This window comes from Ursus arctos, unplaced genomic scaffold (assembly GCF_023065955.2).
Source record: "Ursus arctos isolate Adak ecotype North America unplaced genomic scaffold, UrsArc2.0 scaffold_25, whole genome shotgun sequence".
In the NCBI taxonomy this organism is placed as follows: Eukaryota; Metazoa; Chordata; class Mammalia; order Carnivora; family Ursidae; genus Ursus; species Ursus arctos.
In genome coordinates, this window is record NW_026622930.1 from 1,020,180 (window position 1) to 1,047,206 (window position 27,027).

General features: G+C 61.6%; 2 protein-coding genes across 6 annotated transcripts in view; one reads left to right on the top strand and one right to left on the bottom strand.

The window, feature by feature from the left end:
• Positions 1-27,027, top strand: part of BRF1 (BRF1 RNA polymerase III transcription initiation factor subunit) — a 57,977-nt gene that overhangs the window by 19,644 nt on the left and 11,306 nt on the right. For 4 of the 5 annotated variants that reach the window (XM_057318515.1, XM_048219974.2, XM_048219975.2 and 1 more), the window contains 8 exons: positions 10,503-10,534; positions 12,937-13,009; positions 19,325-19,474; positions 20,288-20,381; positions 21,216-21,342; positions 21,778-21,817; positions 21,903-21,995; positions 25,985-26,254. In XM_057318515.1, the coding sequence (XP_057174498.1) occupies positions 10,503-10,534; positions 12,937-13,009; positions 19,325-19,474; positions 20,288-20,381; positions 21,216-21,342; positions 21,778-21,817; positions 21,903-21,995; positions 25,985-26,254 (879 nt within the window). The remainder of the gene's footprint in view (positions 1-10,502; positions 10,535-12,936; positions 13,010-19,324; positions 19,475-20,287; positions 20,382-21,215; positions 21,343-21,777; positions 21,818-21,902; positions 21,996-25,984; positions 26,255-27,027) is intronic. The other variant, XM_057318514.1, reaches the window with a different exon arrangement.
• Positions 14,383-16,586, bottom strand: BTBD6 (BTB domain containing 6). Its single transcript, XM_026515148.3, has 4 exons — positions 16,179-16,586; positions 15,997-16,087; positions 15,753-15,871; positions 14,383-15,575 (listed from the first exon to the last, which is right to left on the bottom strand). Exons 1-4 carry the CDS (start codon positions 16,544-16,546, stop codon positions 14,543-14,545), a joined length of 1,611 nt encoding a protein of 536 aa, XP_026370933.2. The 5' UTR covers positions 16,547-16,586; the 3' UTR covers positions 14,383-14,542.

Sequence of the window (27,027 nt, forward strand, 5' to 3'; positions counted from 1 at the left end):
CCCCGTCACAGGCCATCCTCATGGGCAGCCGGCCTCGGCTCTGGCTCCTGTTAAGTAAGCGTGGGCTGCTGGAAGGGTCCTGGTGGCAGCGTGCGTGGCTGGGCTTGTTGGCTCTCCTTCTGGTTGGGTAACCCTCAATATGAGAATCTTTCATTAAAATGCGGTAAGATTTTGGAAACGTGTGATTCCAGCATAAAGTGCCTGAAGCAGGCGTAGCTTCGAAGCAGAGACAGGCCTCGGGTTCCCATCACAGAACCGCCAGACACCGCCACTGCCCTTGGGCGCCTGCCTTGCCTCGGTTACGCTCTGCTCCTCACAAAACCTGTGTGTGATGCCGACGTCGCCGAGCGGGTGCACGGAGCTCAAGGGCGAGCTGGCTCTGCCACCCGAGCTCATGGGAGCGCCGGGGAGCAGGACATGGTGTGCAGGCCAGGCTCCGGAATCTGGAGCAGACGCTCCCGTGGCAGAAGTGGGTGTAGGCAAGCCGGACAGCACGCTGGCCGCGGGAAGAGTAGTGCGGTGCCTTGTGCGTTGCGGCGGGAGGGAGAGGGTATGACACCCGTGGTAGAGCCTTTCTTACTACGGCAGAGTCCCACTCGGCCCTGTGGCCCCACCCTGTCCACCAGAGAAGTGTCCTCGGAGATGCTGGGACGTGGTGCCCATGGCAGCACTGTCACGGTCGCCTGAAGCAGGGACCGGATGGGGGCCAGGCCTGTAGCCTGCTGTCCCTGGGCAGAACCGTTAGGGCGGTAGGCAGACACCCCTGTTGTTGCCAGGCGGGTCTGTGCGCTCCAGCGGAAGGGGCCTTGCTGCGCAGCTGGCGTTGGAGCCTTTGGTACTTACGGGATCCCGCCGAGCCGCCAGCAGGCCTGTCTGTGAGCAGTGGGGTCTAAGCCTGGAAGCTGTGTGTGCACCGGGGAGACCTCTGTCACCTGCGACTTGCCATCACCTGCACGGGCTCTGGGTGGGAGGGACGATGCGCACTGAGCGGTCCCAGGGCCCCCTGGCTGCACCCTGCATGCTGCCGCCTGCAGACCCTCCTCGTCCAGCTTCAGACCCCTGGGGCTTTGTTAGGGTTAGGGTTTGGTTCGCAGCCCTGGGCCGGGCTTCCAGGGTCTGCCTTCTGTGACTCCAGCCGCTGCGTGTCTCCCTCACGTTCATCTCAGGACCTTGTTTCTTGCTTATTCAGAGGGCAGTACAGTCTACGGATGTCCCTTCTGCCACCGGGCTCCCCAGCACACCTTTACTTGCTTCCCTCTGCCCCTCCCCGTGTGTCCCCAAGGACAACCAAGAGTTTTTAAAAAAAAGTTTTTAAATAACTGTTTTCTAGATGAGTTTTAGGTTCACAGTGAAATGGAAGGAGAGGTACAGAGATTTCCCATGTGCCCCACTCCCACACGCACATCCTCCCTGGTGTGGACCCCCCCCCCAAGATGGTGTGTCGGTTATGCTGATGGACCTGTGTGGGCACACCAGCCCGGAGTCCCTGGCTCACCATGGAGCTCACTCCTAGTGACGTGCCCCCTGTGGGTGTGGGCAAATGGGTAATGACACGTGTCCATCTCTGTGTAGCTGACGGGGGGCCTGTGGTTGAAAGAAGGCCAAGGCACTGCTGGCTGGCACGTGTCAGAGGCGGCCAGTGTCACCAGGCACCAGGAGGTTGCAGGTTCAAAGCCGCCATACGCTGATGTGGAGCGGGCTGTCTGCACGCAGGTTGGCCAGCCGGGGACTTCTGGAATCCTGCGGACTGCGTGTCCGTCCTGCCCTGACCAGTGCGTGTGCAGCTCTGTCCTGCGTCGAGGCCCGGGTCAAGTGTCTGTGTGGCAAGTAGCCTCCCCTCCCGGCTGCATCCATCGTGGTGGGACCTAACTGAGGACCACCTTCATGTCTTGTCCTTTACGGCACATGTGTGCACCTGTCTGCCTGCCCCAGATCGTGGGGTTCCTTCCAGAAGCTTTTGGTTTTATGGGTCCCCTCGGAGTTTGGGATTTCTGAGGGGTTGGGTTTGCTTCTCTCCGTGGGGCATCCAGCACGCGGTGCAGGTGGGTCTGCCTCCGGCGTCTCAGAGCTCTCCTGAGGTTTGCTCGCCTGCCCGATGGCCAATAGCGGACTGCTAGAACCTCGGCCTGGGCACACGTCTGAGGGCCTGGAGCAGAAGGCTTCCGGCCGCAGCTGCCCTGCGGTCTCGGGTGTCTGCGCTGTCCTTGGCCCTCTGTCCTTCTGTGGAAGGTTTTGAGTCAGATTGTCTATTTCTATGAGAAATCTCGTGGGATTCTTTGATTGGGGTGTATGGGTCCATTTGTGGGGGACTGAAGTTCACGTTGACGTGAACAATATTGAATCTTCCAATCAACGACTATCCCGTGTTCCTCCAGGTGTTCCCTACTTGCAGGGATGTTGTGTTACTTTTTTTTTTTTTTAAAGATTTTATTTGAGAGAGTGAGAGGGAAAGAGATTAAGAGAATGAGTGGGGGGAGGGTTAGAGGGAGAAGCTGACCCCCCGCTGAGCAGGGAGCCCGATGCGGGACTCGATCCCAGGACCCTGGGATCACGACCTGAGCCCAAGGCAGACACTTGACTGACTGAGCCCTCCAGGCGCCCGACGTGTTGCTTTTGACGAGGGGGCGTCTCCTGTGCTTTATTCCTGAGTGCGTGTGTGTTGGACGAACGTAGGCGGCCTCTCGCTGGTGATGTACACAAGCATGGTCGAGTTTCGCGTGTTGACGTCACATCCGATACAATGGGGTTGGTTATGAATCTTACGAGTGAATGTCGGGATCGTACACAGTTGCGTGTGTCGTTCATCCCTTCCGATCTGTGTGCCTGTCACCCGTTCTCCTTGCCGGTCTGCACGCCCGTAGCGGCCTGCGTGGTGTGCGTGCCGCTGCGGGAGGCTCCCTTGGCTGTGTCCAGGCCGCGGGCGGCGCTGTGCTCGCCCGCTGTGGAAGTCTGCAGGCTCTGGCAGATGCACCTCCTGGGATGGAGAACGCGTCGTCTCTCCTGCTGCCGAGGGCTCTTGTCAGGAAGGGCGCGCGTCTCCCACCTGTTCATCAGAGTGACCCTCCTGTGGGGTCTGACCCTTCGTGGGGGCTGAGGTGAGTCACACTGATTCTCGGATGTTAAAGCAGCCTTGGCCATGACGCGTTACCCTCTGTAGGCCTTGCCGGGCATCTCTGCTGGGGTCACACAGGAAGTCGTGCGGTTCGCCTGTTGTTCTTGTCATGTCCTTGTCAAGGGGCACGGCACTCGGTTGGCTTGGAGGCCGTCGGCACTGTCTCTTCTTTTGACATCGGGGGGAATCCACCGCGAAGCCATCTGGGCCTTGAGCGTTCTTTGTGGCGGTGTCGTAACCATGCTCCATTTAGCAACACGATGCGCGGCTGCAGGCACTTTGTGCCCGCTGTGCCCGTTTTGCTCAGTTTTCTCTTCCAAGGCACTGTTCACGTTGTTTCAGACCCCACGTATGTTGGCACAGTTTTTACACCTCCTTGGCACCCCGCCATCATGGCTGGACGCCCCCTCCCGTGTCTCTGCAGGTGCTTCTCCCTCGTTTTCCTTCGCTCCGTCTTGCTGGGGTGCTGCCAGCTTTATGAGTCTTTTTTCCTGGGTGCTGGCTTTATGGAGACGTAAGTCACATTCCGCACAGTTCACCCAGTCGGTCCGCGACTCAGCGGGGCCCTCGCCCTGTCGCCTGGGAAACAGCCCGGCCTCGGAGCCCCCGTCTCTTGGCCCGCGTCTGTGGTCTGTCTGTCTCCGTGGGTCTGTTCTGGGCGTTTCAGGGAGGTGCGGAGCACAAGCGGCACATCGTTGGCACTCCGTGTGGAACCATGTGCGGCACCGTCAGGCTGCTGCGCACGTTCCCGCCCGCGGTGGGGGCGCCCCGGTGTCCGTGTGCCCGCCAGCTGCCGGCAGTCCTCCCGAGGATCCAGACTTCTGCTTGGTTGGTGACCTGTGGTGCACGCTCACTTTTCGTGTCATTGATTTCTGTTTTTTTCTCTCCACGTGTTTGCTTTGGGTTTGACTTACCGTCTTTCCTGCTTCCTGATGTGGGAAGCTCACGTTCTTGATTGCAGTCCTTCGGCTCTTCCTCAGAACAGCACTCAGGACTGGATTTCCCTCCAGACAGGTTTCAGTGACATCACACAGCTGATGTGTCACCTTCTTGTTATCCGTCTGCTCCAGAATGTTTTCTGCTTGCTGTCGTTACTTTGTTTTCAGTCCCCGAGTCACATGGGAGTCTGCTGATCATTTTGAGAACAGTTGGGGTTTTCTAGTTATCTGTGTGCGATCAGTTTGCAGCACGGCTGTGTGTGGGCCCGGGCGTCCACCGGATGCGGCCCCGCATTTCACGCGTACTGCGCTTTGCATCACAGCTCAGCGCTCGGTGCCCTCGGTGGTTGGGAGAATGCGTGTCCGTGGTTGCTGGGCGGAGTGCTCTTGGAATACCCATCGGCTCGCGGTGCTGGGCCAGGGTCACCTCACCCCTACTGACGTTTGCCTGCTGGACCGGAAGGAGAGCGTTGGGCCTCCCACGTCTTTCCCCCGACCCCACCAGCTCCTGTTGTGCTGGGCGGCCTTGTGGGGAGGATGAGACCCAACACGGTCTCTCCCCTGGGGGAGCCGACTCTGAGCCTCACGAAATGTCCCCCTGATGACCGAGCACCTCTCCCCCCGATTCTCCCGAGTCCGACAAGGTCCACGTACACCTGCTGTCTTCCTGTGTGTGCGCGTGGTCCGTCTCTTCCAGCTTGAGATCCAGTCTCTCAGGAGCAACGTATAACTGTGTGCTCGTCTCTGATTCTTTAATCCAGCCTTAAAATATTAAATCCAACGCCTTACCGGGGTATTTGTGTCTAATTCCGCTGTTTGTTCCATTTGTCCTTTGTTCTTCCTCACCACCCCTCAGAGAAGTCAAGTATTTCATCCCATTTTCCTTTACGTAGCTTGTCTGTTCTGCACGGATTGTCACCGTTTCGCCCACCACCCCGGTGGGCACACCTCTGCGGCGGCACCCGGGCCCCCGAGCAGCACTGCGCGGCGCTGTCTTGCCGCCTGATGTCGTCACGCTCACTCACGTCTCCCTGTCGTGACCCTTCCCATCCCGATTCTGTGCGTTCCAGAAGTCCTGTTTGTGCGTTTGGTCTGTCTGCTTTGTTTGGCAGGTGTTCGGGGTGGCCGGCGGGTCTTTCTGTGGTGCTCGCTGGACCCGTGCTGTCGAGGGGACTCCCCATCTTGTCGTCACTGTCGTCAAGGCCCTCACCTGCCCTCACTGCCTGCTGGGAGGGAGTGTCTTTGTCCTGTTGTTTGTAGGCCTTCTAGAATTTGTGGCTTCGTGTGTGTTGTCTGTTCTGGGTGAGTCTGGGGCAGCGTGGTGTCTGGTGCAGTGCCCGCCCCGCCCTCTTTTCCCTTCTGGGCTCCGGGCTGCACACAGCATCACGTCCCACCGTGGCTTTGGTGTTGCCCGTTCTGTTTCTTTTCCTTCTCCTCTGTTTTGGTCCGAGTGTTTTCCAGTCACCTATCTGTGTGTTCCCTTGACCTTTCCTTTGCTGTGTCTAACTGGGTGTTAAACCTATCTATTCACTTTTTAATTTCAGTTATCACTTTTTATTAGATTCTAAGTCTTTGGTAAAATTCTCCCATCTCTTCAGTTACACGGAAGTCTTCAGTAAGTCCCCACAGGAGGCTCAGTGGTGGTTCTGTTTTTACCAGTTGGGGTATTTATTTGGTCTTGCCTATTCTCGTGCTTGGTAAGTTTTTATTGAACTGATGGATATTATATTTGAAAAATTGTGGGGACTGTGCGTAATTCTTCACCAGAGGGGGTTTCCCACCCTCTGGCAGGCAGGCGGCAGGCAGTGTGTGGGCAGCTAGGCTGGCCCCTGCCTGCGAGCCTCGGGCGTGCGCTCTCCTCAGGCCCTTTGTTCCCTGCCTGCTCCCACCCTTCCCAGCTGACAGCTGCCGGCCAGGGTCTGGAGGGAGCCTGTGCACGCTCTCCGGCCGGCCCCATGAGTCTGGCTGTCTTGGAAGCGCCTGGACCCTAAGCTTCACCTTCCTCCAGGCAGGACTGCGTGCACCCCAGGCCTCTGCACTTGGCCCCGGGGCAGCACAACCCGCTGCGTTGGCCCCCCTTCTTTTGAGGGTCTTCCCCACAGGTGTGGCTCCCCAGTTGCTGTCCTGCACTGTACCAAGCTTTTTGGCTTGTTCTCCTGTGCGTCGTGCTAGAGGGGTTGTTGCCCATGCACACTCTCGTGGCGGTGAGCCGCAGCCCCTCCTTGCCTGGCATTCACCCCGACTGCTCCCCCAGCTTCCATGGCCAGGCCCTGGGTGGTTTGCCTCTAGTTGCGGGTGAGCCTTTCCAGACTGAAGTCAGGCCTTGTTCCCTCCTTGCCTGAACTCTCGGTGGCTCTTCCTGTGGCCAACAGGCTGTAGCTTCCGGCTCCTGTCTCCCTTTCCCTCCCTCCCTCTTCTCGCCACAGCAGCTCCTGACATCAGGTGTGCTGACCTTTCCCGGAGCCCTCCAGTCAGAGATGTCGGCCTGACGCCAGCTGGTGGGGAGCGGACACTCCTGCAGCACAGCGGTCGGCATGATACCAGAGTTAGGACTGTCCCAGGGCTTGTGCTGCTTAGCGCCTTGCTGAGCCAGGAGCCGCCAGCTACAGGATGGACCGTCTCTGCGTGCTGGTGCTGCAGGCCTGAGCTCTGCCCTCCCCCAGCAGTCAGGGAGGCAGGGCCGCTGGTGTGCCAGTGCATGCGGCTGACCTGGGATCTGGCCCGAGGCCCTTCCTATGCCTCTTCCTGGCCCAGACCCTGGCACGGAGCCGGGAGGGCAGGCTGCAGGCACCTCCAGACCATGGGATTGTCGTGCGGAGTGATGATGGTGGCCTGTGTCGATTATACATAAGGGAGAGTGATGTACACAAGGGAGACCCCACCACAGGATGCAGCGGCCTGGCTCCGTCTCTAGGCAGGTGCACTGTGCTGGGGATGTGGAGCACTCCGGGAGCAGGGTTGGCGTGTGCCTGCAGTGTGTGCGCGGGGAGCAGGACCGGCACCCTGCAGGGTACCGGGCTCTTCTGCCAGGCACAGCCAATGCAGTGGGCAGGGTGTTGAGGGTTCCTGGTGGCCTTTGTCCTTGCTGGGGCGTGGCTGTGAGCTCCTCTCTAAACAGAGATGTGTGCTGGGCCGTAAATAAGTACCATGTGGTGTGGCTGCCTGGGGAAAGATGAGTCAGAGCAGAAGCTGGCCTGCAGAAGGGGGTGCGGGCTGGACGGTGGACAGTGGGTGGGTGCTGGGCAGGTCATCCTCTTCCATGAGGTGCAGGTGTCCACTCCGTGGTGCTGACCGTGCTGCTGTTCCTGGGCCTCCCTGTCTCTCCTCCCGTCTGGACCGGGGAATGGCGGTGCTGGCACGGGCGTGGCCACCCTACCACCCCCACCATCGTCTGCTGGAAGCTCATGCGCGTCCTGCTAGACCTTCCGTTGGACTGGACGTCGAGGGCTGTTTCTCCGGTTCTCCCTTCGGTCACCTTGACAAAGCTCGGAGCATGAGGCTGTGTAGAGAAATCGCATGTGCTTCTGACTTTCTCTTCTGCCTGCTTTAAATCTCTGTCAGCTTTTCCACTTACCGAAAATGGGTGTGAGTTTAAATCAAGCCCTGATTGTTCTCCGGAAGCAGCACGCAGACCAGCCAGATGGTGTCCTGGCCCCCGGCGTTGGGGCTGGGAGCGCCAGCCCCGGGCGCACTTCCTCAAAGCCCGCTGGCGGTCTGCCGGAACCCCCTCCCTGAGTTTTGATCTGTTGGGACTCTCAGGAGTGTCTAGAATCTTCTGACGGTGTTTATCTGCCACCGTTCTCTGCGTTTACGTGTCTCTTCCGGGACCGGCCCTCCAAGTTGGTGCTCACCGAGCAGAAGCCGCACCGAGCAGGGCACGTCGGGGACCAGGAGGGAGGCCGTCAGAGCAGAGGTGCTCGCGCCCGAGTGCTGCGCTCAGCACCGGCACACAGGCCTCGTCCTTTTTTAGGATTCCAGCAAATTTGGACCTCTGGTTGGCGTCCCTGTGCCAGGAAGGTTAGAAGCAGCTGCTTAGCAAAAAGGTAGAGACGCAGGCCCACTGGTCAGGCCGGACAGAAGACTTTCCAAAGTCACCCTAAGTGTCATCCCAAATGCTCATTAGTCGGGGGACCCGCTGTGGGCCAGGCCCTGAGGGCATTAACAGGCCTGGGCCCCAGACAGGTCACGGGAATGTGGACGCCCGTGTAGGGACGCACACTGTTGATACTGTCACTGTGTCCAGGCGGCCAGTGCACCCCGGCCATGTGCCCCACCACCTCTGGTGTCTCACGGAGACCAGTCCTGGCAACTCGGTTACATTGTGAACTCCAGTCTCCCTTTTAAAGTACACACACTGTCCCCCGTCATTTTACTGTGGGGATCTCAGACCCCTGGCAAGGTCGAAGGACTCACACAGTGGACACCCCGCCCTGCTGTCCTCCCCAGCCTCACACTTTGTGGCACATTTCAGAGTAAGGCACAGGCCTCTACTGCCCTGCAGCTGGCAGGTCGCTAACTCACTAGATGTCAGTATTTGCTAGATCTCTCTCTTCCCTTTTGTGGTAAAATTGGCATCGAACAAAGTACACGAGTATTAATGGTACCGTTTGAGGAGTTTTGCCAAGTGTGCTTCTCTGCAGCCAGGCCTCCCAGCAGGATCCAGGGCGACACCATCCTGCGGCCAGCTGCTGCGGCCCTTCTGGTCAGGCTGCTTGCCCTGCCCCAGGGTACCTACTGTCTGAGGATTCCCATTGGTTAGTTTTGCTTGTTCTGAGTGTCCGGTAAAGGGAAGCCCTGTTCTGTAAGGTTTCTGTCACTAGGCAAGCTTTGGACTCATCGGTGTGCTGCGTGCCAGGATATGCTCCCCTCCGTTGTGGGAACGTGGGACTGGCCGCGGGTTCTTCTGTCAGTGGACGTCTGGGCTCTTCTTGCCCTTTGGCTGTTTGTGTGAGGCTCCTGGACGTGTCCGTGGGTGAATACCTTGGTGTGGACTAGCTGGTCAGAGGCGGGTGTGTGGTTAGTATTACAAGACACTCGTGGCCTTTTTCCAAAGTGGTCGTTCCATGGTGGCCCAGCCAGCTGAGGACGTGGGTTGGGGTGGCCCCGCCCCTGCCAGCATCTGGTGCTGTTGGGGGCACTTTGTGTGCATTTCTCGGAGCTCGGTGCTTCTCGTCTTGAAGTGTCCATCACAACTGTTACCTGTTACTTGGACTTTATTTTATTATTATCTTTTGAATAGACTTCATTTTTTGAGCAGTTGTAGGTTAAAGACAAAACTGTGCGGACTTCCCCATCTCCCCCCGCCCACACACAGTTTCCCGGTTCACACCTGCACCGGTGTGCTGTGCGGCCCGTGTTGCTACGTGACAGCTCACTGGGGTGCCCGTGCCTGTGACATCATACGGAGGCCTCACGGCCCTGCAAGTCCCCCGTGCTCCCCTGTTCATCCCTGGGCACCACGCCCACCCCCGCAGCCACTGACCCGTTGCCTGTTTCCGGAGCTCCGCCTCTTGGCTTGCTGCGTCTCGCGTGTCTGTTTCGACGCCACGGGTTTCTGCTCTGTCCTGTAGGACGGCTTCCTTTCCCTCCTCTGTGCTTCTTTCCGTACTTGGTCCCGCCAGCTGGTCAGTCTTCACTGGCAACCCTCCCGTCCGAGTGTGTGCCTTCAGAGACCGAGAAACAGGGTGCCTTTTATTCAAGGACCTTAGAGGTTGTGGTGGTGTGTGTGGGACCTCATGGGAGGCTGTGGCATCGGGGACTTCTTTCTCCTCCTGTGTTTGGGCCTGACGCCTGGTCCGCTCTGACTCAGCCCCTCGATTTCTCTGTCACCCGCCTCAGAGCCACAGCAGACCCATGAGTGAATGTGACGTTTCACCACACCCGACCAGGGGCCTTACTCAGCAGCTGGTGTCTTGTGTGTTTGTGTGTCCAGCTGGGTTCCAAGTCACGGGGGACATCATCTGGTGACGCTTTGATCACCTGCTGAAGCACGAGGACAGGTCCCGTGCCAGAGTCCCCGCGGCTGTCCCCCCGAGCACCAGCACCCTGGAGGTGCCTGCCAGCCACCAGAGGGGGCCCACTGTGTGTGTGTCTGTCCCCAGGAGCCACGTGTCGTGGGGCAGAAGCCATGTGCAGCACCGGCCAGGTCTCAGGAGCTGCTCGAGGGATGGAGTGAGTGTCGTCAAGTGCTTCTGGGCTGTGCCCCATGAGGCGTGGGGGCTGCTCTGGGAAGGCAGTGAGTACTCTGAGGACTGCGTCGATGGCCCTGGGTGTGGTTCACGGGTTCTGGTCAGCCCTGATGCCGACGCCTCACCCCTCTTGGGAGAGCCAGTGCCGAGCTTGGATTCACAGCAAGGTCCTCTGGCCGGGTGGTAGGTCTGCGCCTTGGGGAAGCGATCGGGTAACTGGAGCCCGTGGGCTTGGGTGCAGACGTTCCTTGACTCCTGCCACAGACATGCTCCTCGACCTCAGTGACCTGCTCCAGGTAGACTGGTTTCCTTCCTGAGCCCCTTTCCCAAGGGAGGCTGGGCCTGGGGCCTGGAGGCTGGTCCACAGAACAAAGGACATACCAGGCTGTGGTCTGTTTCAAAACCAGTAGGGGAGCAGTAAACACAGGTCACAGCGCTGTCCTGGGAGCTGGGCGGCCTCGGCCTCAGAACCAGTGGAAAGACCCAGCTGGACTTGGTCTGAGGGAAGGGAAATACTTTAAAAGGAAAAGGGAACTCAAACTCATGTATCTTCAACAACATAAAACCCCATGTGATAGTCTGTTTAGGGACTCTGGGTACCAGGAAAGCATTTTCTGTGGCATCTCTTGTTTCCAAACTACTGAAGAGAATGGAAAGACCCAGCAAGAGGGACTCGGCAGGGATGGGGCCATCGAGGTTCTGCATGTGTTCCGTCCCTGGGAACAGCGCTAGGGCAGGCAGGGGGATCCGTCCACGGAGGACTCGGAAAGAGCAGGGGGATCACGGAAAACAGACGTGACCACAGCGTGAGGGTGTGTGTGGGACTCACAGAGATTGCACCCCTTTGAGGAAAGCTTGGTCAGGACTGGGTGCCCCACATGCCACAGAGTCCCTGTGGTGCCAGAGCTTGACTTCCGTGTAAACCAGATGCTGCCTGTGTCTGCCCTCCCAGCTGTCTTTATAAATGGCATCTCTCAGGAGTCCTGCAGAAATATTCTGTGGCCAAGCTAATAATAACCTGTTGGAATTGTGGAAACCCAGCGCTCCGCGTGCAGTGCACGGTCAGGGCGTGGCCTCACGGCCTGTCCCTCCTGGGACTTCCTGGGACAGGAAGCAGGGAGGGAGGCTAGAGCAGGGCTGCCGAGGGCTGACACAGGTTCAGGGTTCAGCTCCCCCAGCAGAAACGGGGGGGGGTGTGTCCTGGCACCCCATGAAGGCGTAGCTGGCACAGAGATGAGCCACAGACACAGGCAGGGGTCCTCGGAGTCCGTGTCATTGTTTCTAATGTCTGCTGATGAATGTCAGCATCTCCGGCAGGAACCACACACATTGTAGGAGCACGGCCTTTTAAACATTGGACTCTCCCTTTGAAGTCTTTTCAGAGAACCCTTTTCTGTGGTGTCCAGGTGTCCATCTGCCTGGGACAGGGCTGGGGAGGTGGGAGGTGTGAAGGGGGTTAGCTGGGTCAGGGAGGTGCTGCAGAGAGGAAAGGGGCAGCACGCTGCGGGACCACTCTGGACCACTCTGGTCCAGACGGGCATGAAGTCAGGAGGGTGAAGATGCAGGAGCTTGGGGTGCTCCTAGAAGATGCACGCTTCCGCACACACGCACACACACACGCATGCTCGCATGCACGTGTGCCCTGGTGGGCAGGCCAGGGGCAGAACCCATTGAGAAGGCCAGCTCTGTGAGCCACCAGCCCTACGAAGGGGGCTTCCCGAGAAGGAGGCCTGGGGGTGGAGCACCCTCCATCTCCCCCAGGGGGACTTTGTACTATTCTTCGGTGCTCCCTGACGGCCACAGGCGCCCATCCGTGCTGCCTGAGAGCCCTCCCCCCCATGGTGTTCTCGACTCTTCTTCGCAGTCTTTTCTGGTGCTTCTTGGGCACGAGGCTAAGGGGCCCTCGTGGCAAAGGGACTCTGCGGGGACACCAGAGGCAGAGGGCCAGGGCGAGGACACTGAGGCCTGCGAGTCCCAGGGGCAGGGCCAGCCCTCTCCAGCTCAGGCGAAAGGGGCTAAGGCCGGGCTCTTCCCAATTCCGCACCTCGTCCGAGCTGTCCAGCTTCTGCCACGCCTGCTGTCAAACACCGCTCAGAAGGCCCTCCCCACAGCCCTCCCCCCAGGCCTTGGTCAGCACAGAGCAGGCTCTTGGGACAACGCCGGGCTCAGCTGCACTGGAGGTCTGCACCCTGGAGTCCTTGACCATGTGTTCAATTGCAAGCAACCTGGTCAGGCGAGGGACTCCACAGCAGATTTGGACTTAAGGTGGGAGCAGTGCGGGGGGGGGGGGGGGGGCTGGTCACTGTGACCTGCAGAGACCGCGGCCATGACAGAGCTGGTCCACAGGGACACAGACAGGGATCCCAGCGAGGGCTGAGGCCACGCCCCCCAGGGAGCATGCAGGGGTGCTCTGGGAGCTCGCACCGTGCCGGCCGTCTCTCAGCACTTTCTCTTAGCAGATCTGGTCGTTGCTGAGACAGCGGCAGGGTCTGAAAAAGCTGTCTGGGATTGGGAAGCAGCGCCATGGGCTGCTCTGTGGGCTCAGGGCAGGGGGCTGGCGGGGGGCGGGGGGCGCTGGCCAGGACCTCTTATGTGGGGATCTGTGAGAGACTGGACAATGAAACGCACGTTGTAAGGAACAGAAACGCACGTTCCCTAAATCCCAACGCTGTCCTCAGTTGTGGCTTCTTTCTCACAGGTGAATGTGTATGTGCTGGGGAAGACGTTCCTTCTTCTGGCACGAGAGCTCTGCATCAACGCGCCAGCGATAGGTATGGCAGCAGCCGGGCCCGGTGCTGGGAGCGGGGGGGGGGGGGGGAGTCCTGTGCAGGGACAGGGGCTCCACCAGGTCATAAGAAATGTCTGAGAAGCAGCCAAGAGCCCAGCAATTTGGGGGTTCCTTCTGGGTACCCGGCAGGTGTGGGGGTGGACACAGAAGGAAACAGGACCCATCTTTCTACCTCTTGAGGAATACACCTGGTGGCAGGTGCCCCGGGGAAGGCAGGACCTCTGCGGACGGAGCAGGTGCTCTTCTAGCCCGCTCTGCCTTCACGGGAGCTCTACCTAGAGGGCTGTGTTCAAGTCTGCTTGCAGGGACTGCTCCCTGTCTTGCCCATCATCCTCTTCAAGCGTATCTCATTTCAAGGAGGCAGAGGGCAGGGCCAGGGAGGGTGGGCTGAGGGTGCAGTGCCAGCTAACCCACAGGATGGTCCCCTGGGGCTGGGAAGGTGGGTCTGGTGGCGGGTGGGTCAGGAGGGGGCGCCGCTGCAGAGGTGCACCAGGCTTGGCCATTCTGCTCCAGCCCAGACCCTCTGCAAGAGGCCGCTTCTCTGTGCCGAGTGACAGGTCCCTCCAAGCTGAGGTTTTTCAGAAACAAAGCAACCGGCCAGAGTGTGCTGCCTGGGAGGACAGGGGCAAGGGGCTCAAAGAGCCTGCTTTACCCCAAAGCATGCCTGCACAGGGGCCACCTGGGGCCTGCCACGGGAGCTGCTGGCACACCTGAGGCAGACGGTTGGTCTCCAGGGCCTGCAGCCTTGGGGCTGGCAGACAGCCTCTCCTCACCCCGCCACCCTCCAATCTGTGAGTCCTCCAGGAGGGCTTTGTCTGAGAGGCTGGCATGCCCCAGGAAGTAGGACGCAAGCAGAGCGTTCTAGCCACAGACCCACGGAGGAAGCTGACAGGGACAGAAAGGCCTCCCCGAGGCAGTTTCTAACCAGGAGGCATGGCTTAGCACTGGAGGCCTTCTGGTGTGCTGGAAGGGACACGCCATCACAGACACGTGGGAAAGCATGCCTCAGCTTCACACTCCTTTGCTCATTTCTCTTGATGGCTCTTGTTTCACTGAAACCTCATTATGAAAATCTGGCTAGACCTAGTGCACTATTTTTAGGTCACTTTTCCCAATTCTGGATTTGAAGGGAAGGTTTTAGGTTAAGCATAGTGCCGCTGCAAATTCACAGGCGTGGGAGGGATGGCAAGGCCCACAGAGCAGGCAGTGTGGGCACCATGGGGAGGGGGCCTGCGTGAAGCCTGCCTTGGGCCCCCAGATTGGCCTAGCAGCCAGGACTCAGAAGCCCCGGCTCTGGTCGTACTGAAGAGCCTCAAGTTCCCAGCTTCGGGCGCAGCTGACTATGCATAAGAGAGATACAAAGGAAGCGAAGCCTTTAATGGTCTCAGCAAGGCAGCTGGCAGCGGGATAAAGGGGTCGCACAGTCTCCTGCACGTCCCTTCCCGGCAGGGCCGGCTGCAGAGAAAGGCCTCCTCCTGGTGCCCGTCCTAGCGCATCCACGGCACCCCACGGCACCTCAGGCATAGAAGATGAGCTCGGGGATCTGCCCACCCTGGACCCCGGTCCCGTTGGTGCTGTCTGAGGAGCACTGGAACTGGAAGGTCACCTTCCCACATTGTACTTCCGTCATGCCTTCCTGCCCGAAGTAGCTGAGCTCGCTGCCGTCCAGGACAGCGCTGGCCGTGTAGAAGGTGTCCTGCTCGACCTGCACAGGGTGTTCAAACCACACTGAGAAGGTGTTGCTGGAGCCGTCCGACACAAACTTGGTCAGGTTCTGAGCCAGGACCACCCCCAGCCGCTTCAGTTCAATCTTCACACTGTACTCGGCTTTCCCAGAGCTGGACCCGTACAGGCCCAGCCCTGCGACAAACACCCTCCTGTCCACGGCAAACTGGATGCTGTCACAGCGCCCGCGGTAGCGCCACTGGTTGCTGCGGTAGGCGGAAGACTGGAAGCGATGGCAGCGCTGCGGGGCCAGGCCCTTCCTCTTGGTCAGGGGGAAGCTGAGGAGGGGCTTGTTGGCCGCCGTGTACCACAGGAAGATGTTGTGGGTCTCCTCCAGGGTCAGGATGTCCGACTGGGCAGCGCCATTGGCAAACTCCTCCAGGGTCATAGTGGGAATTCGGACCAGGTAGAGGGCAGGTCCCAAAACGTGCCTCTTGTTGCGCGGGGTGACTGGCAAGCCCTGTCTCTTGCACTCTGCCTCGGCCCAATTCAGGACGGCCTCGAAGACCACTGCCTCCTTGGCGTTGAGGGCTTCCCGCGTCACGATGATTTCCAGCGTCTGCCAGTCGATTTCACAGAAGCCCTCGGACCTCAGAGCCATCTCAGCCTGAGCATCAATGACCTCCCAGCAGCGCTGGGTCAGCTCCGGCTCCTCAAAGAGCCGACTCTGGGACAGCAGGACGCAGGCGTTTTTGGCTTCCAGACTCGTCTCCAGGAAATTGACACAGGCTTTTGCTAGAGCAGGGACGATGTACTTCTTGGCAGCATAGAGGGTGGCCAGCACCGTGTCAGCTTCCAGATCAATCTCGTCACTGTACATATACCTGGGCAGGGTGGGGACTGCATCACAGGCTGCACGGGGCATGCCATGGCCCCTGGGATTTGGGACGCGGGGGCCCTCAGTCCTTACAGCCTTCCGGGGTGCAGCTGGAGCAGGCCAGCTGGTGGCAGCCAGGCGGCAGCAGCCACCCCCTCCCCGCACCCTCATGCAGCCGACTTACTTCAACAAGATGAGAAAAGCTGCGGGCTCCACGTCGGGGATGTGGATTTCTGACTTGACTTCTGCCAAATCGCCGTAAAACATGGCATAGAAGACGGAGCTCCCGACGGCTAGGACATACTGCGGATGAGACAGAAGCTGCCCTGAGCCCTGCCCCCCCCTGCCCCCAGCGGATGCCAGGATGCCACACCCGGGGGAGAGGACAGTTGTTGCTCAGGAGCTGGGCCGAGCGTCCGTCCACTCACCTTGTGGGCAGGCACCCTGCGGGCCGCTCCCGGGGGCCCCACGATGAAGTGCACGTCGGCCATGAGCTCGTTGTTGAACATCAGCGCGTTCCTGCAAAGGGCAGAGGCACACGGCTCGCGGCTCGGGGGTCGGGCCGGGGCGGGGGCGCGCGGCGCGGGGCGCGGGTGCGGCCCGGGCTCACCTCTCGCGCAGGGTCGGGTGGAAGGACTGCCAGTTGGGGCTCTCCAAGTTGTTGTTGTCGGGCGCGGGCGGCGCGGGCGCGGGCGGCGGCGGCGCGGGCGGCGGGGCGCTGGGTGGGCCTTTCCTGCCCGCGGCGGCGGCGGCGGCGGCGTTGCTGTTGGCGATGTCCGTGGCGGTGGCGGCCGCGGCGCCGGCGGCCGGGTACAGCTCCGCGGCCATCTTCGCGGGCAGGGCGGCCTCCGCGCGCGCCGTTGGTGCGCCGTGCGCCCTCGCGCCGCGCCGGGGCCGGGGGGGCGGCTCTGCGAGCACCAGGAGCGCCGTGAGGCACTGCGCCACCCGGCCGTGCAGGCAGGCCAGGGGCAGCAGCATGGGGGCCGCGGCGGGCGCTGCTGCCTCGGGCCGCCCCGCCCCGCCCCGCCCCGCCCCGCCCGCGCGCAGCCCGCAGCCCGCAGCGCGGCCGCAGGGGGCGCCGTCCGGCCCGCCCTCGCCCCTGCCGCCGCGGCGCCCGCGCGTCACGCCGCGTCACGGCGGGCCCCGCCCCTTCCCCCGCGCGGACGACGGGCGCGCTCACGGCCTGGACGGCCCCGCACCCCGCGCGGACGACGTGCGCGCTCGCGGCCTGGGCCGCCCCGCCCCGCCCCCGTGGGCGGTCGCCAGCTGCGGCGGGGGAGGCGGGGGTGCAGGTGGGAGCGCTGCGGGGACAGCGCTGGCGCGCGCGGTCCGCGGACGCACGTGTGTGTGTCTCCGTGCGGGGCGTCCACGAGCCGCTTTCCGGATGCAAGCTGTGCACGCGCTTCCTCGTGTGTCGCTGGTCGCCGCGCCGGTGTGCGAGCGCTGTTGTCGCCGTGCTCCCCATATCGTCGTCCACCCCCCCCCCCCCCCCCGGGGCCTGTCGCCCGTCCGGGGCCGGGGTGACCGGCGCAGGGCGGGGTCTGACCGGGTCCGGCCTCTGCAGCTTCTCTGCCCTTTTATGTCTTTTTCTGCCTCTTTGGAGCATCTTACGTGTGTGTTCCTTGTTAGTTCTTAGTGTATGGTCTCTATCATTATGGGTTTTATCTATTGGGGAGCGAGAGCGAGCAAGAGGCCGGGCAGACGGAGGGAGAACCGTAAGCAGGTTCCATGCCCTGCGCGGAGCCCGAGTCACACCCTTGACCGAGGGAGCCCGCCAGGCACCCCGGTTGTTGCTTCTTCATCAAACATGGCAGTTTTCACAGGTACCTAAGAGGTTGGGGCGCTTGAGGCAGCGCGCCCTGGGAGGGTTCCCTCTCTGCGGTGTCCGGAGGCTTTCCTCCCCATTGCACAGGCTTTGGAAAAGCCGGGCCCCCCTCTGCTGGTGCTGGGTCAGTGGGGCTGCTGGCGACTCTAACTGTTCCTTGTTTTGTCCTTTCTGCCTTCATCTCTCTGTCAAGTTGGACAAACTGCGTTACCTCTCACCTTGTTGTGGTTCTAAGACTGTGGTTTCCAGTGCCTCCTGCTGTGTTCAGTTCCTGCTGTGTTGGGTGCGTCCACAGGCGTGTGGCCGCGTGGTCTCCTGTGAGGTGGTTTTCCCTCTGTCATAAAGTCCTCCTCTCGGCCCCTCAGGGCCCCCTGCCCCGTGTCCCTGCAGCTGCCTCTCTCCAAGGTGGCGAGCCTGGTGGTGCCCGCGTGGCCTTTGTCACCGTTCCGTGCCACATTTTTAGTGTCTCTTGTAAACAGCGGGTGCTGGGTCTTACCTCTTTCTCCCAGCTGGTGAGAGGGTTTACCTAGGTGGTGTGATGTGTTGTGGTTTCTTACCGTCCCCTGTATACGGTTTGCGTGGTCAGCTTTGAGCCTGGGCAGTCTGGAGCTAGGCACCCCTCTGCCACTGGCTTTGTTCTGTTTTGGTCAGGTTTTTGTTTGTGATTTGGTTGCTAAAAGACATGTTATTGGGAGAAAACAGGTATATTTTTAAAGTAATGTTACCGTCAGGGTTTCAAACTGATTTTGGTAAAGCACGAGCGCCAGAGCTAAAGATGAAAGCTTGATGCTGGTGCGTTCTTGAAATACTGACCGGCACGTTTGAAAGCTCCTTCTGAGGTTTGGAGACAGATGTGCCAGGAGACTGTGCCGTGCTGCCGTAGCTTCACGTGCCGCCCAGCCTGCCCCACCCAGGACCCAGCTCCTCACAGACCGCACAGCACCCAGGGCCTCTGGAAAGGTGGATGGGTGGCAGCTGCTCGCCGGCTCAGCCTCTGCAGTTGGCTGCAGGATGTCGCTCCGGTCCTTGCCATCCTTGGGGTGGGGCTGCTGCCCATCTCCTGTGGTCCTTTATGTGAGCCAAGGTGGGCAGAGGGAGGAAGGGGTACTTGTAGGCCGACATGGGGCTTCCAGGGGCCAGAGCTCAGTCACGTAGGCCCTCATAGATGCAGGAAGTTGGGAGAAGTGACCGGGCTGGGGCCCCAAAGGCAGGTGCTTGGTGTTGGTGGACAGCAGGGTCCTGCCGGTCACCATCTGCCAGCACACGCCTGCTTTCTGGCTGGCCTGGGGCCCCCTCGGGACACCCCCTATTCAAGTCTCAGCAAGGCCTTCCTGGTGATCCCGTCCAAAGCAAGTCTCGCCCCTGATGTTCCGTCGGGGGCCGTGCATGATTCCTCCGTGCACTTAGGGCAGTGCTGCAGTCAGCTGAGTTCATGAGGTCACCTGGAGGCTGGACGCTCCCTAAAGCCTAGGCCAGGGGTCTTCCAGGGGTCTTCCAGGGAGCGGGGCATGAGGGAGGGAGAGTGTATGTGTGCGTGCATGCACGGGTCCCTCCTGAGCCTTCCTTTGCTAAGAAAAGTGTGCGTGAGAGACACGCACACACCTGTAGACAACAGGGCAGAAAACGTAGGTCGTGTTCTGTGATAGTAAACTAGACCAACGAACAGCTGAGAGATAGGCTCCGGTTCAGTCCCGATGCGCAAAATGCCAGAGCGGCAGGGTACTGTGTATGCGTGAACACGAGCATGTGGGAGGCCTCTGCGAGCAGCAGCTGAGGGTCGAGGAGCCTGTGCGTGGAGGACTGGAAGGACGCGCTGTGTGGTGTCCGTGTGCCTCCCGGATCTGGAACACGCACATTCCATGAAGCCTGGTGGGGGGTGCTCCCGTTCCCGGCCGCGCCCTGGGCGCACTGAGGCCTTGTGTCTGCGGCAGACCCGTGCCTGTACATCCCGCGCTTTGCCCACCTGCTGGAGTTCGGGGAGAAGAACCACGAGGTGTCCATGACGGCCCTGAGACTCCTGCAGAGGATGAAAAGGGACTGGATGCACACCGGCCGGCGCCCCTCGGGCCTCTGTGGAGCAGGTATGACAGCCCTGGGGTCATGCTGGCCAGGCCCCCTGGCCGTGGGGGACGGGTGGGCTGTCTCCAGAGCTGACCCGGCCCTCAGGGGCTCCCATGCGGCTGGCCCTGCCCTGACCCCAGTGCCGAGTTGTTACTACAGAGAGTACCCGGGCCTTTTGGGCTGTGTCTCCTCGCCCCCCCACCCAAAGGGCAGCTGTCCGGGGTCCCTCAGAGTCCTCCAGCTCTGTCCCCGACGCCGTGAGGTCTGATGCAGCCCTTGGGCCTGGGGTCCTCCTCAGCAGGCCCTTACTCCTCTCTGGGGGTCCTTACCCCAGGACCCCCCACCCCCCGGCTCCAGGCCTTCCTGCAATGCCAAGGGCCCGCGTTCCCATGCTCAGCTACCGCCAAAAATCACTTCCCGGTGCACTGCCGACTCCGGGCCTCTCGTAGTCAGCCCGGCTGTGGCCGCCACACAGGGCCCTTTGCCCCCCGACCTGGGCTGTGTCCACAGAATCCTTACCTCTGTTGCCAACCAGTGTGCCTGTTCGGGTCACCTCAGAGTTCGCTCACCGGCTTTGAGGGGTCACACGAGGTTCTCAGAAGACGTGTTTTTGTTCCCTTCGTGTTTAAGATGGGGTGTGTGACGCGGCACTCTCTGCGATTCTCGTCTGTGGCTCAGTTGCACGCGGGGCAGCGTGCAGCTCTCGGGGGTCGGGACCATCGCATACACGCGTAACTGTTCCTTGCTGTAAGGCTGGGGACTCGCCCCGCGCAGGGCGCTCACTGCCCGAGTACGGAGTTCCGATCGTGACTCCCCGTCGTGCTCCTCTCCAGCTCTTCTGGTTGCGGCCAGGATGCATGATTTCCGGAGAACCGTCAAAGAGGTCATCAGCGTGGTCAAGGTGTGCGAATCCACGCTGCGCAAGAGGTAGGTGGCTCTCGCTCATGGCCTGGGGCTCAGACACCTCATCCATCTGCTGGTCAGAGCCACCTCCTGAGGGGTCCTTGGGGCGTGGCCCTCCCGCGGTCCTGCTGCCTGCTGGTCTGGCCAGGACCCAGTGCAGCCCAGGTCCCAGAGGGCCGCCCGCCTCCCTCCAGGGCGTCTTGGTCGGTCCTCCTGACGCCACGCCAGCTGCACCTGCAGTGGGGCCCTTCCACCCCGCGTTTCTCTCCGAGGTAGGTTGGGGTGGACTGAGAGCCCGAGTGACCGGCCCCCCCACGGCCGGGGAAGCCGGGCTCAAACAGAGGGCCGGGTGCCTGCAAGCCCCTGCTTTGGGGTGTGCTGGTTGTGGGGTGGCAGAGCTCAGCTCCAGTGTCAGCTGTGCGTGGGCTGTGACGGGTAGCCGCGAGCCGGATCACCGGCAGACCTGTCCTTGCAGCTGTTTTACCGCCAGTCTGCCACATTTGATGGCTGTTTCTCAACTGAGGTCCTATCCTGCGGCACTTTCGAAAGGCAGAAAGAGAAATATTTTGCACATTTGACTCCTAATTCTCTTTGAATAGATTTTTATTGAAAGAAAACTTTTTTAATTTTTAAACGTTTTGTAGGTTGTATAAAAGGCAGGTGATTAATCCCCAGCTGTCGACCACCTGGGGCTGCCAGCTTGGCCTCCTTCCTCCTGGGCCTCCTCGGAGTCTCCCCACGGGCGCGACAAGCACACGTGGCGTTTCCTTCTGGGGTGCCGCCGGTGGCCGCGGCGAGTAGGGCTCATGGCCGGGTGGGGCCGGTGTGCCGGGCTCCCCAGGACATGGCTTGTTCCAGGCTGACGGAGTTTGAGGACACACCCACGAGCCAGCTGACTGTGGACGAGTTCATGAAGATCGACCTGGAGGGGGAGTGCGACCCCCCGTCGTACACGGCCGGGCAGCGGAAGCTGCGCATGAAGCAGGTACGCCCCACGCTGGCCGGGCCTCGCCTGTGCAGCATGCCGGTGTCTCGCCTGTTCTCTAATGTCCTGTGTCACGTTCTCATTTTAACAAGTGAGTTAGGTCCAAAGGCTAGGCTGGGTCTGTTTCCACATGGTGCACAGGGAGAGGTAGACAGACGGGTGGGGTTGGGGCTGAGCCCTGGGGGTGCAGGAGGGGCACCCTTGCCGCTGGCCGGGGGGTGGCAGGCTGCCGGGTCCCTCGATGGCCCCCACGCCTTCCCCACAGCCGTCAGGGTCTGCCCCGGCGCTGCCCTGGGTGCTTGGGGTGCAGTTCCTTTGGGGCACCGGTGTTGGCCTGTGTCGGGAGGGCTGGGGACCCTAGGCGCCGTGAAGCACACTGCTTCCCCAGATGGCCTCCTCGTCTCTTTGCTGAACGTTCTCATTGCTTTGTTTCAGCTTGAGCAAGTCCTGTCCAAGAAACTGGAGGACGTTGAAGGTAACCGACCGATCTCGCCGCGACAGGTGCCTCCGGCTCCCTAGAGAAGTGGGTTTGTGCTTACTGGTGCTGTCACTCATTTCAGGTGAAATATCCAGCTACCAGGATGCCATCGAGATCGAGTTAGAGAACAGCCGGCCGAAGGCGAAGGGGGCCCTCGCCAACCTGACTAGAGACGGTGAGTCCGGCTGTGTCCCCCACGGCCTCGAGGGGCTGGTCCTGCGCACGTTACCCACGCCAGGCACTCCCCTGATGGCTGACCACCTGCCCCTGCCTGCTGCCGCCCTATCCAGGGCCACAGGGTCCTCCTTTACAGGGTCCCAGCCCGGCCGCCGGCCGCCTCCTGGCCCCGACGTGCTGTGCTGAGTGTCCACCTGCTCCCAGGACCCCCATCCGCCCAGGTTCTAGCCCGTGGGGGGAAGCAGCTCCTCGGCACCTGGATCTTCCTTCCGGACTGTTCTGCCGCCGCCCACCAGAATCCCTTCTGCCGTCGCCCACTCTGCCTGTACCTTCCTCGGCTGCCTTGGGGCCTCCTCCCCGTCATGGCCCCCACGCGTGTTTCCACCCTGGGGCATCGCAGAGCCGCTGTGTGCACTCTTGCACGGGTGTTCTTGTGCGCACGCGGTCTTCCTTCCTCTCCTGGACGCCCCCACGTTGCCTTCCGTCCCAGTCCTCGGAGCCCCCGTCTGTGGGTCTGCAGCTGGGCCCTGCTGCCCCGTCTGTCTGGCTCTCCAGGCCCAGGTGCTGAGTAGGCGTTGCCGCCGACGCTTACCGCCCGCGCGCTTCGGACCGTCGAGGGTGGGCGCCTCCGCCCGCTCCTCTTCCCCAGGGTCTGCAGCCTTTCGTACTCGTTTCCTCACGCGCTTCTCTTGCCCGCCTTGCCCCATCCCAGCGCCCTGTCGACCCCCTCCCAAGAGCGAGCATCTCCCACCCCGTGGCTGTTCCTCAGCCGCCCTCTGGACCAAGCCACCTGCCCCCTGCTGCTGCGTGAGCGCTGTCCTTCCCCTGGTTTCTGCTGCCGCTTCTGTGTGCTTGGGGGTCAGGAATGCTTCCGCTCTTGGTAACGCGCGCTCGGTCGTTGGGTTTTCCACGTGAGTAATCCCGTCTTTACAAAGAATACTGCTTCGTGCTCGCCACCGACTTTCGGGCCCCTGATGTCTCCCAGCGCCCAGGCTGTGGCCTGGCCCTTCAGCGCCTGCTGAGTGGTGGCAGCAGGCACGTGGCCCAGGGGCTGCCCAGGACACGGAGCAGGCTTTGGGCTAAAGTGCCATCTTGCCCCGAGAAGGACATGCCCACCCACCGTTTTCACTGGGCGTTGTCTTGGCCATCGGTGAGTGTTTCCGGCATCTGCAGGGCCTGTGGAGAGAATGTAGGGTTTTCTGGGCCCAGTGAGTGTGTCCCGGCCCCCGCGGGGCGCCCTGGTGTCAGGCCTGCCCTGTCTGGGCCTCCACGGTCTGCACGGACTTGGGCAGAGCTGCGTCTCAGGGTGCGTTTGGGTTTGTCAGTCATGTGCGTGTGTTCTTCTCCCCGTGTTTTCTGGTTTTGTAGCTGATTATTGATTTCCCGCGAACGCTGCTTTTGGCCTGATTCGTCTGTGGTGCGGCCTCCCTGTTTGCTGAGTCAGTGATTCGTGCTGCTGCCTCTGCTCCTTCCAGCCTCCCCCGCATGCTGACCTTTGGAGTCACTGCTGGACGGGTTTGCTCTGGCGTTTGGGGCAAATGCATGCAGGGAGCCCCGAGCCTTGGCGGAGCTCTGTGTCGCTCAGACTTTCAGCTTTTCTTTGATGCTGAGGTTCCTGGGAGGGACTTAACATCTGGGGCTGGGGGCGGAGTCTTTTGTTTTCCCGTCTTGGCGTAAATGTCCACACTTATCGCTATTCACGGGGGTATCACTGGCTCTCTCCCCCAGGTGGTCTTTGGTGTGTTTGTGGTTGGGGATGCCCATGGGCCCCTGTGTCCCCCGGGGCGCCACCAGCTCTTCTGGTCCTCACTCACTCTGCCCGCTGACCCCTCAAGGACGAAGGTGGCCAGTGTCAGCTTGCCCCCGCCATGACCCCTGCGGCCGCTGTTTTCTGGCAGGCGGGCATGTGTGTGGTGTCTGGCTCTGGGTGACGTGGGGTCCCTCCGCAAGTGTGCGTGTGCTGCCTGCTCCCCGTACCCCCGCCGGAAGCTCTTCTCCTCTAGCGGTCGGAGCCCGTTCCTAGCCGCCCCTGTGACTCGGTGGCGGTGTTCTCTGACTCCGGGGAGGTCTGGCTTTGCACCCGTGCTTTTCTTCGTGCCATTTCCTGGGCAGCACCTGCCGCGAGGAAGCCGGCCGGCTGTCCGCCACCAGCAGGCCACCCCGCCTCCTGCCCTGGTCTCAGCTTCTCACACGCGTTCTCCTGACAAGAACGTCGGGGGTGCGTCCCTCTTCCTAGCTCCCCACAGTGTGGTTATCCAGACCCTTTCCGTGTCATCGGGATGGTGGACGTTTTGTCCCCTCTCTCTGGACTGAGCCTGAAACCAGGTGGGGTTGTCCAGCTGCCTGGGGTCACAGGAGGCGGCCTGGCTGACAAGGCCGTGGCTCCTGTGATGTGTCGTGGGGATGTAGGCAGCGGGCCACCCTCCCGCTGCCCGCCTCCCTGCGGGGACATCGGCTGACAGGCAGTACTGAAGGGACCAGTGAGGGCAGGTGATATTTCGGGAGAGGCTGGTGCTCATGTGGGGTGCAGTGGGGGCCATGGGAGGTCCCGAGCAGGGGCGGAGCGGACACGGTCTGACTCAGGTTGAAGAGGAGGGTCGACTGTGAGAGTGGTGTGGGCTGGGGGCGATGAGGCCAGGGGGAGACCGGACGCTGCAGGTGCTCCTGCGGCCGGCCCCACTGGCAGGACGGGAGTGCGGACTCCCCGGGCGCGGCAGCTGAGGCCGGGGCCTGGCCTTTGGGCGGGGGCGCCCCGAGATGAGCGCGGAGGCCCAGCACTGTTATCCGGAAGGATTGTCAGCCCACATGATTTTCCTGCTCACAGGGAATTAGATGGTTTCCTGCCCCTAGAGAAGCATTCGCGAAGGTGTGACATCCCCGTGAGCCTCGGTGCTTAGCGGGAGCGCCGAGTGTTACACGTTAAGAGCTAGAGCCAGAGACGTGGTTCTTAAAAATTAAACATTCTGATGGGTGAGTTTTTAACAAATTTCGTGCGGCGTAACTCACGTACATCAAACTGCGAATCTAAAATGCAGCCGCGGTAACTCTCGACAAACGCCGCCTCACTAGACGATGGCGGTGGCTGAGGTCGGGAACGTGCGTGCCCCCGGGACCCTCGGGCCTTTGCTGCCCCGCCCGCCCACGCCCGCCCACGCCCGGCAGCCTCTGAGCCGCCTGCTGCCCCGAAGTCCGTCGTGCTTCCTACGGGCTTGTGTCCTGACTCCCCTCCGGCTGCCGTGGTCTGGGCAACGGCGCAGCTCCCCGTCTGTGGCTCCCTGAACACGCACGGGTGGCCGGTCCAGCCGAGGCTGCGGCACCTTTGGGGGGTTTCTAGGTTTGGGTTGTTGTGCACACGGCTCTGGGAACATTTGTGTGCGTGTGTCCGTGTGGACGCTTGGTGTCCTCGGCAAGCGCCGAGCTGCAGACGCGCGGGGTGGACCGCAGGGCACGTGCCCAGCCTTGTCCGATGCAGCCGTGCTGTGCGCGCCCTGCCTTGAGTGGGAGCTGTTTCCCGGCGCCGCTCCTGGCCTGGAGGGAGGGTGATGGCGCCCTCAGGCCTTCTGCCCGGTTTGGTCGGCTTGTGTGTCTTCCTGTCGCGGAGCCTGGAGCGTTGTTTGCGTGCTCCAGACACACGTGCTTACGGGAGGACCGGGCTCTCGTTTGGCGCAGTCCTGCCTGGTGCTGTTTTATGGGTTCCTGTCAGTGTCCCATCTGGGAAGTTCTGCCCGATTCAAAGCCCCAAACGTCTTCTCTCCTCTTAGTTTCTAAAGTGTTAATGCTCTTAGCTGTTATGTTCATCTCGAGTTAAGTTTTCGTGTGGTGCGAGGCACGTAGGCCGAGGGCTCTCGGTGGGCGCGGGGATGTCGGGCAGCCTCTGCCAGTGAAGCATCACATGCCCTCGGCAGCCAGACGGCCATGTTTTCCTGCATGCCGGCGGGGCTGTGGCGCTCTGCCTGCGTCACAGGGTGTGTGACGTTGTGTCCCTAGGCTCCGTCGAGGACTCCACGTCCAGCTTGTGTGGTGACGAGGACCCTGAGGACGAGGAGCTGGAGGCTGTCGCCAGCCACCTGAACAAGGATTTCTATCAGGAGCTGCTCGGCGGCAGCATGTCCAGCAGCTCCGAGGTGGCGGGTGGCCCTGAGGGGGGCAGCAGGCCCCCTGCCCTGGAGTCCCTGCTCGGCCCCCTGCCCACGGCAGCCAGCCTGGGCATATCGGACCCCATCCGAGAGTGCATCTCCTCCCAGAGCCAGGACCCCCGTGAGTGCTGGGAGCCCCGGGGACGGGTGTTGGATGGGGAGAGGGTGGGGTCTCCTCTGGCTGGTGGGGTGGGGCCGTGGCCGGCAGATTCCATGTCACCCCTCCCCATCTGGGAGGTGGAGGTGCTTTTGGGGTGCAGCCTCACAGAAGGGCAGGCCAGGGAGGGGAGCTTCCAGTTTCGCTGTGCAGGGCGGTGTGAGCCATCGTTGACCCCAGTGTGTGCGGACACCCTGAACACCAGCAGGGCTTGTCACCGCCTCCAGAGCCCTCCTCCACTGGCCCACTGGCTTGGGGCCTGTCCGGAGCCCTCTGCTTGGTTGGGCTGTGGCCACAGGCTCCTTCATGCCCGGGTGAAGCCTCCTGCACAGGGACGGGGACTGGCTTCCCTGCCCGTCCTTCTGCGTCTGTCCAGGCCGAGCGCAAGTGCTGCCTGAGGGCACAGTCCCCACGCGTGGCCCGGCATCACCCGCTGGGCTGCCGTGCGGGCAGTGCCAGGGTGCCTGAGCAGGACGATGGCCTGGGGCGCTGGCAGCTCTGGGAGGACGGCCGGTGTGGTTCCGCTATGTTGTACTGTCCAGAGCAGGCTCTGGCCCTCTGCCAGAGGTCCACCAGGTGCCTCCAGGCTGCAGACAGGCCCTGCCTGGTCCCTGGGCGCCTAGGGCTTGGCCTCTGTGTGCCAGGGGTCCCCGTGAGGGTGCGCCGCGCAGACGTTGGTCACGTGCCTCCGGTGACAGGCAGGCACACGTCTGCCCTGATGGCACTGCTGTCTAGGG

Coding starts and splice junctions, on each gene's coding strand:
- BTBD6 (XM_026515148.3), bottom strand. CDS start 16,546: ATGCTGCTGCCCCTGGCCTGCCTGCACGGCCGGGTGGCGCAGTGCCTC. Junction 15,872..15,996: donor GCAGGGTGCCTGCCCACAAG/GTGAGTGGACGG, acceptor TCTCATCCGCAG/TATGTCCTAGCCGTCGGGAG. Junction 15,576..15,752: donor GCTTTTCTCATCTTGTTGAA/GTAAGTCGGCTG, acceptor CACCCTGCCCAG/GTATATGTACAGTGACGAGA.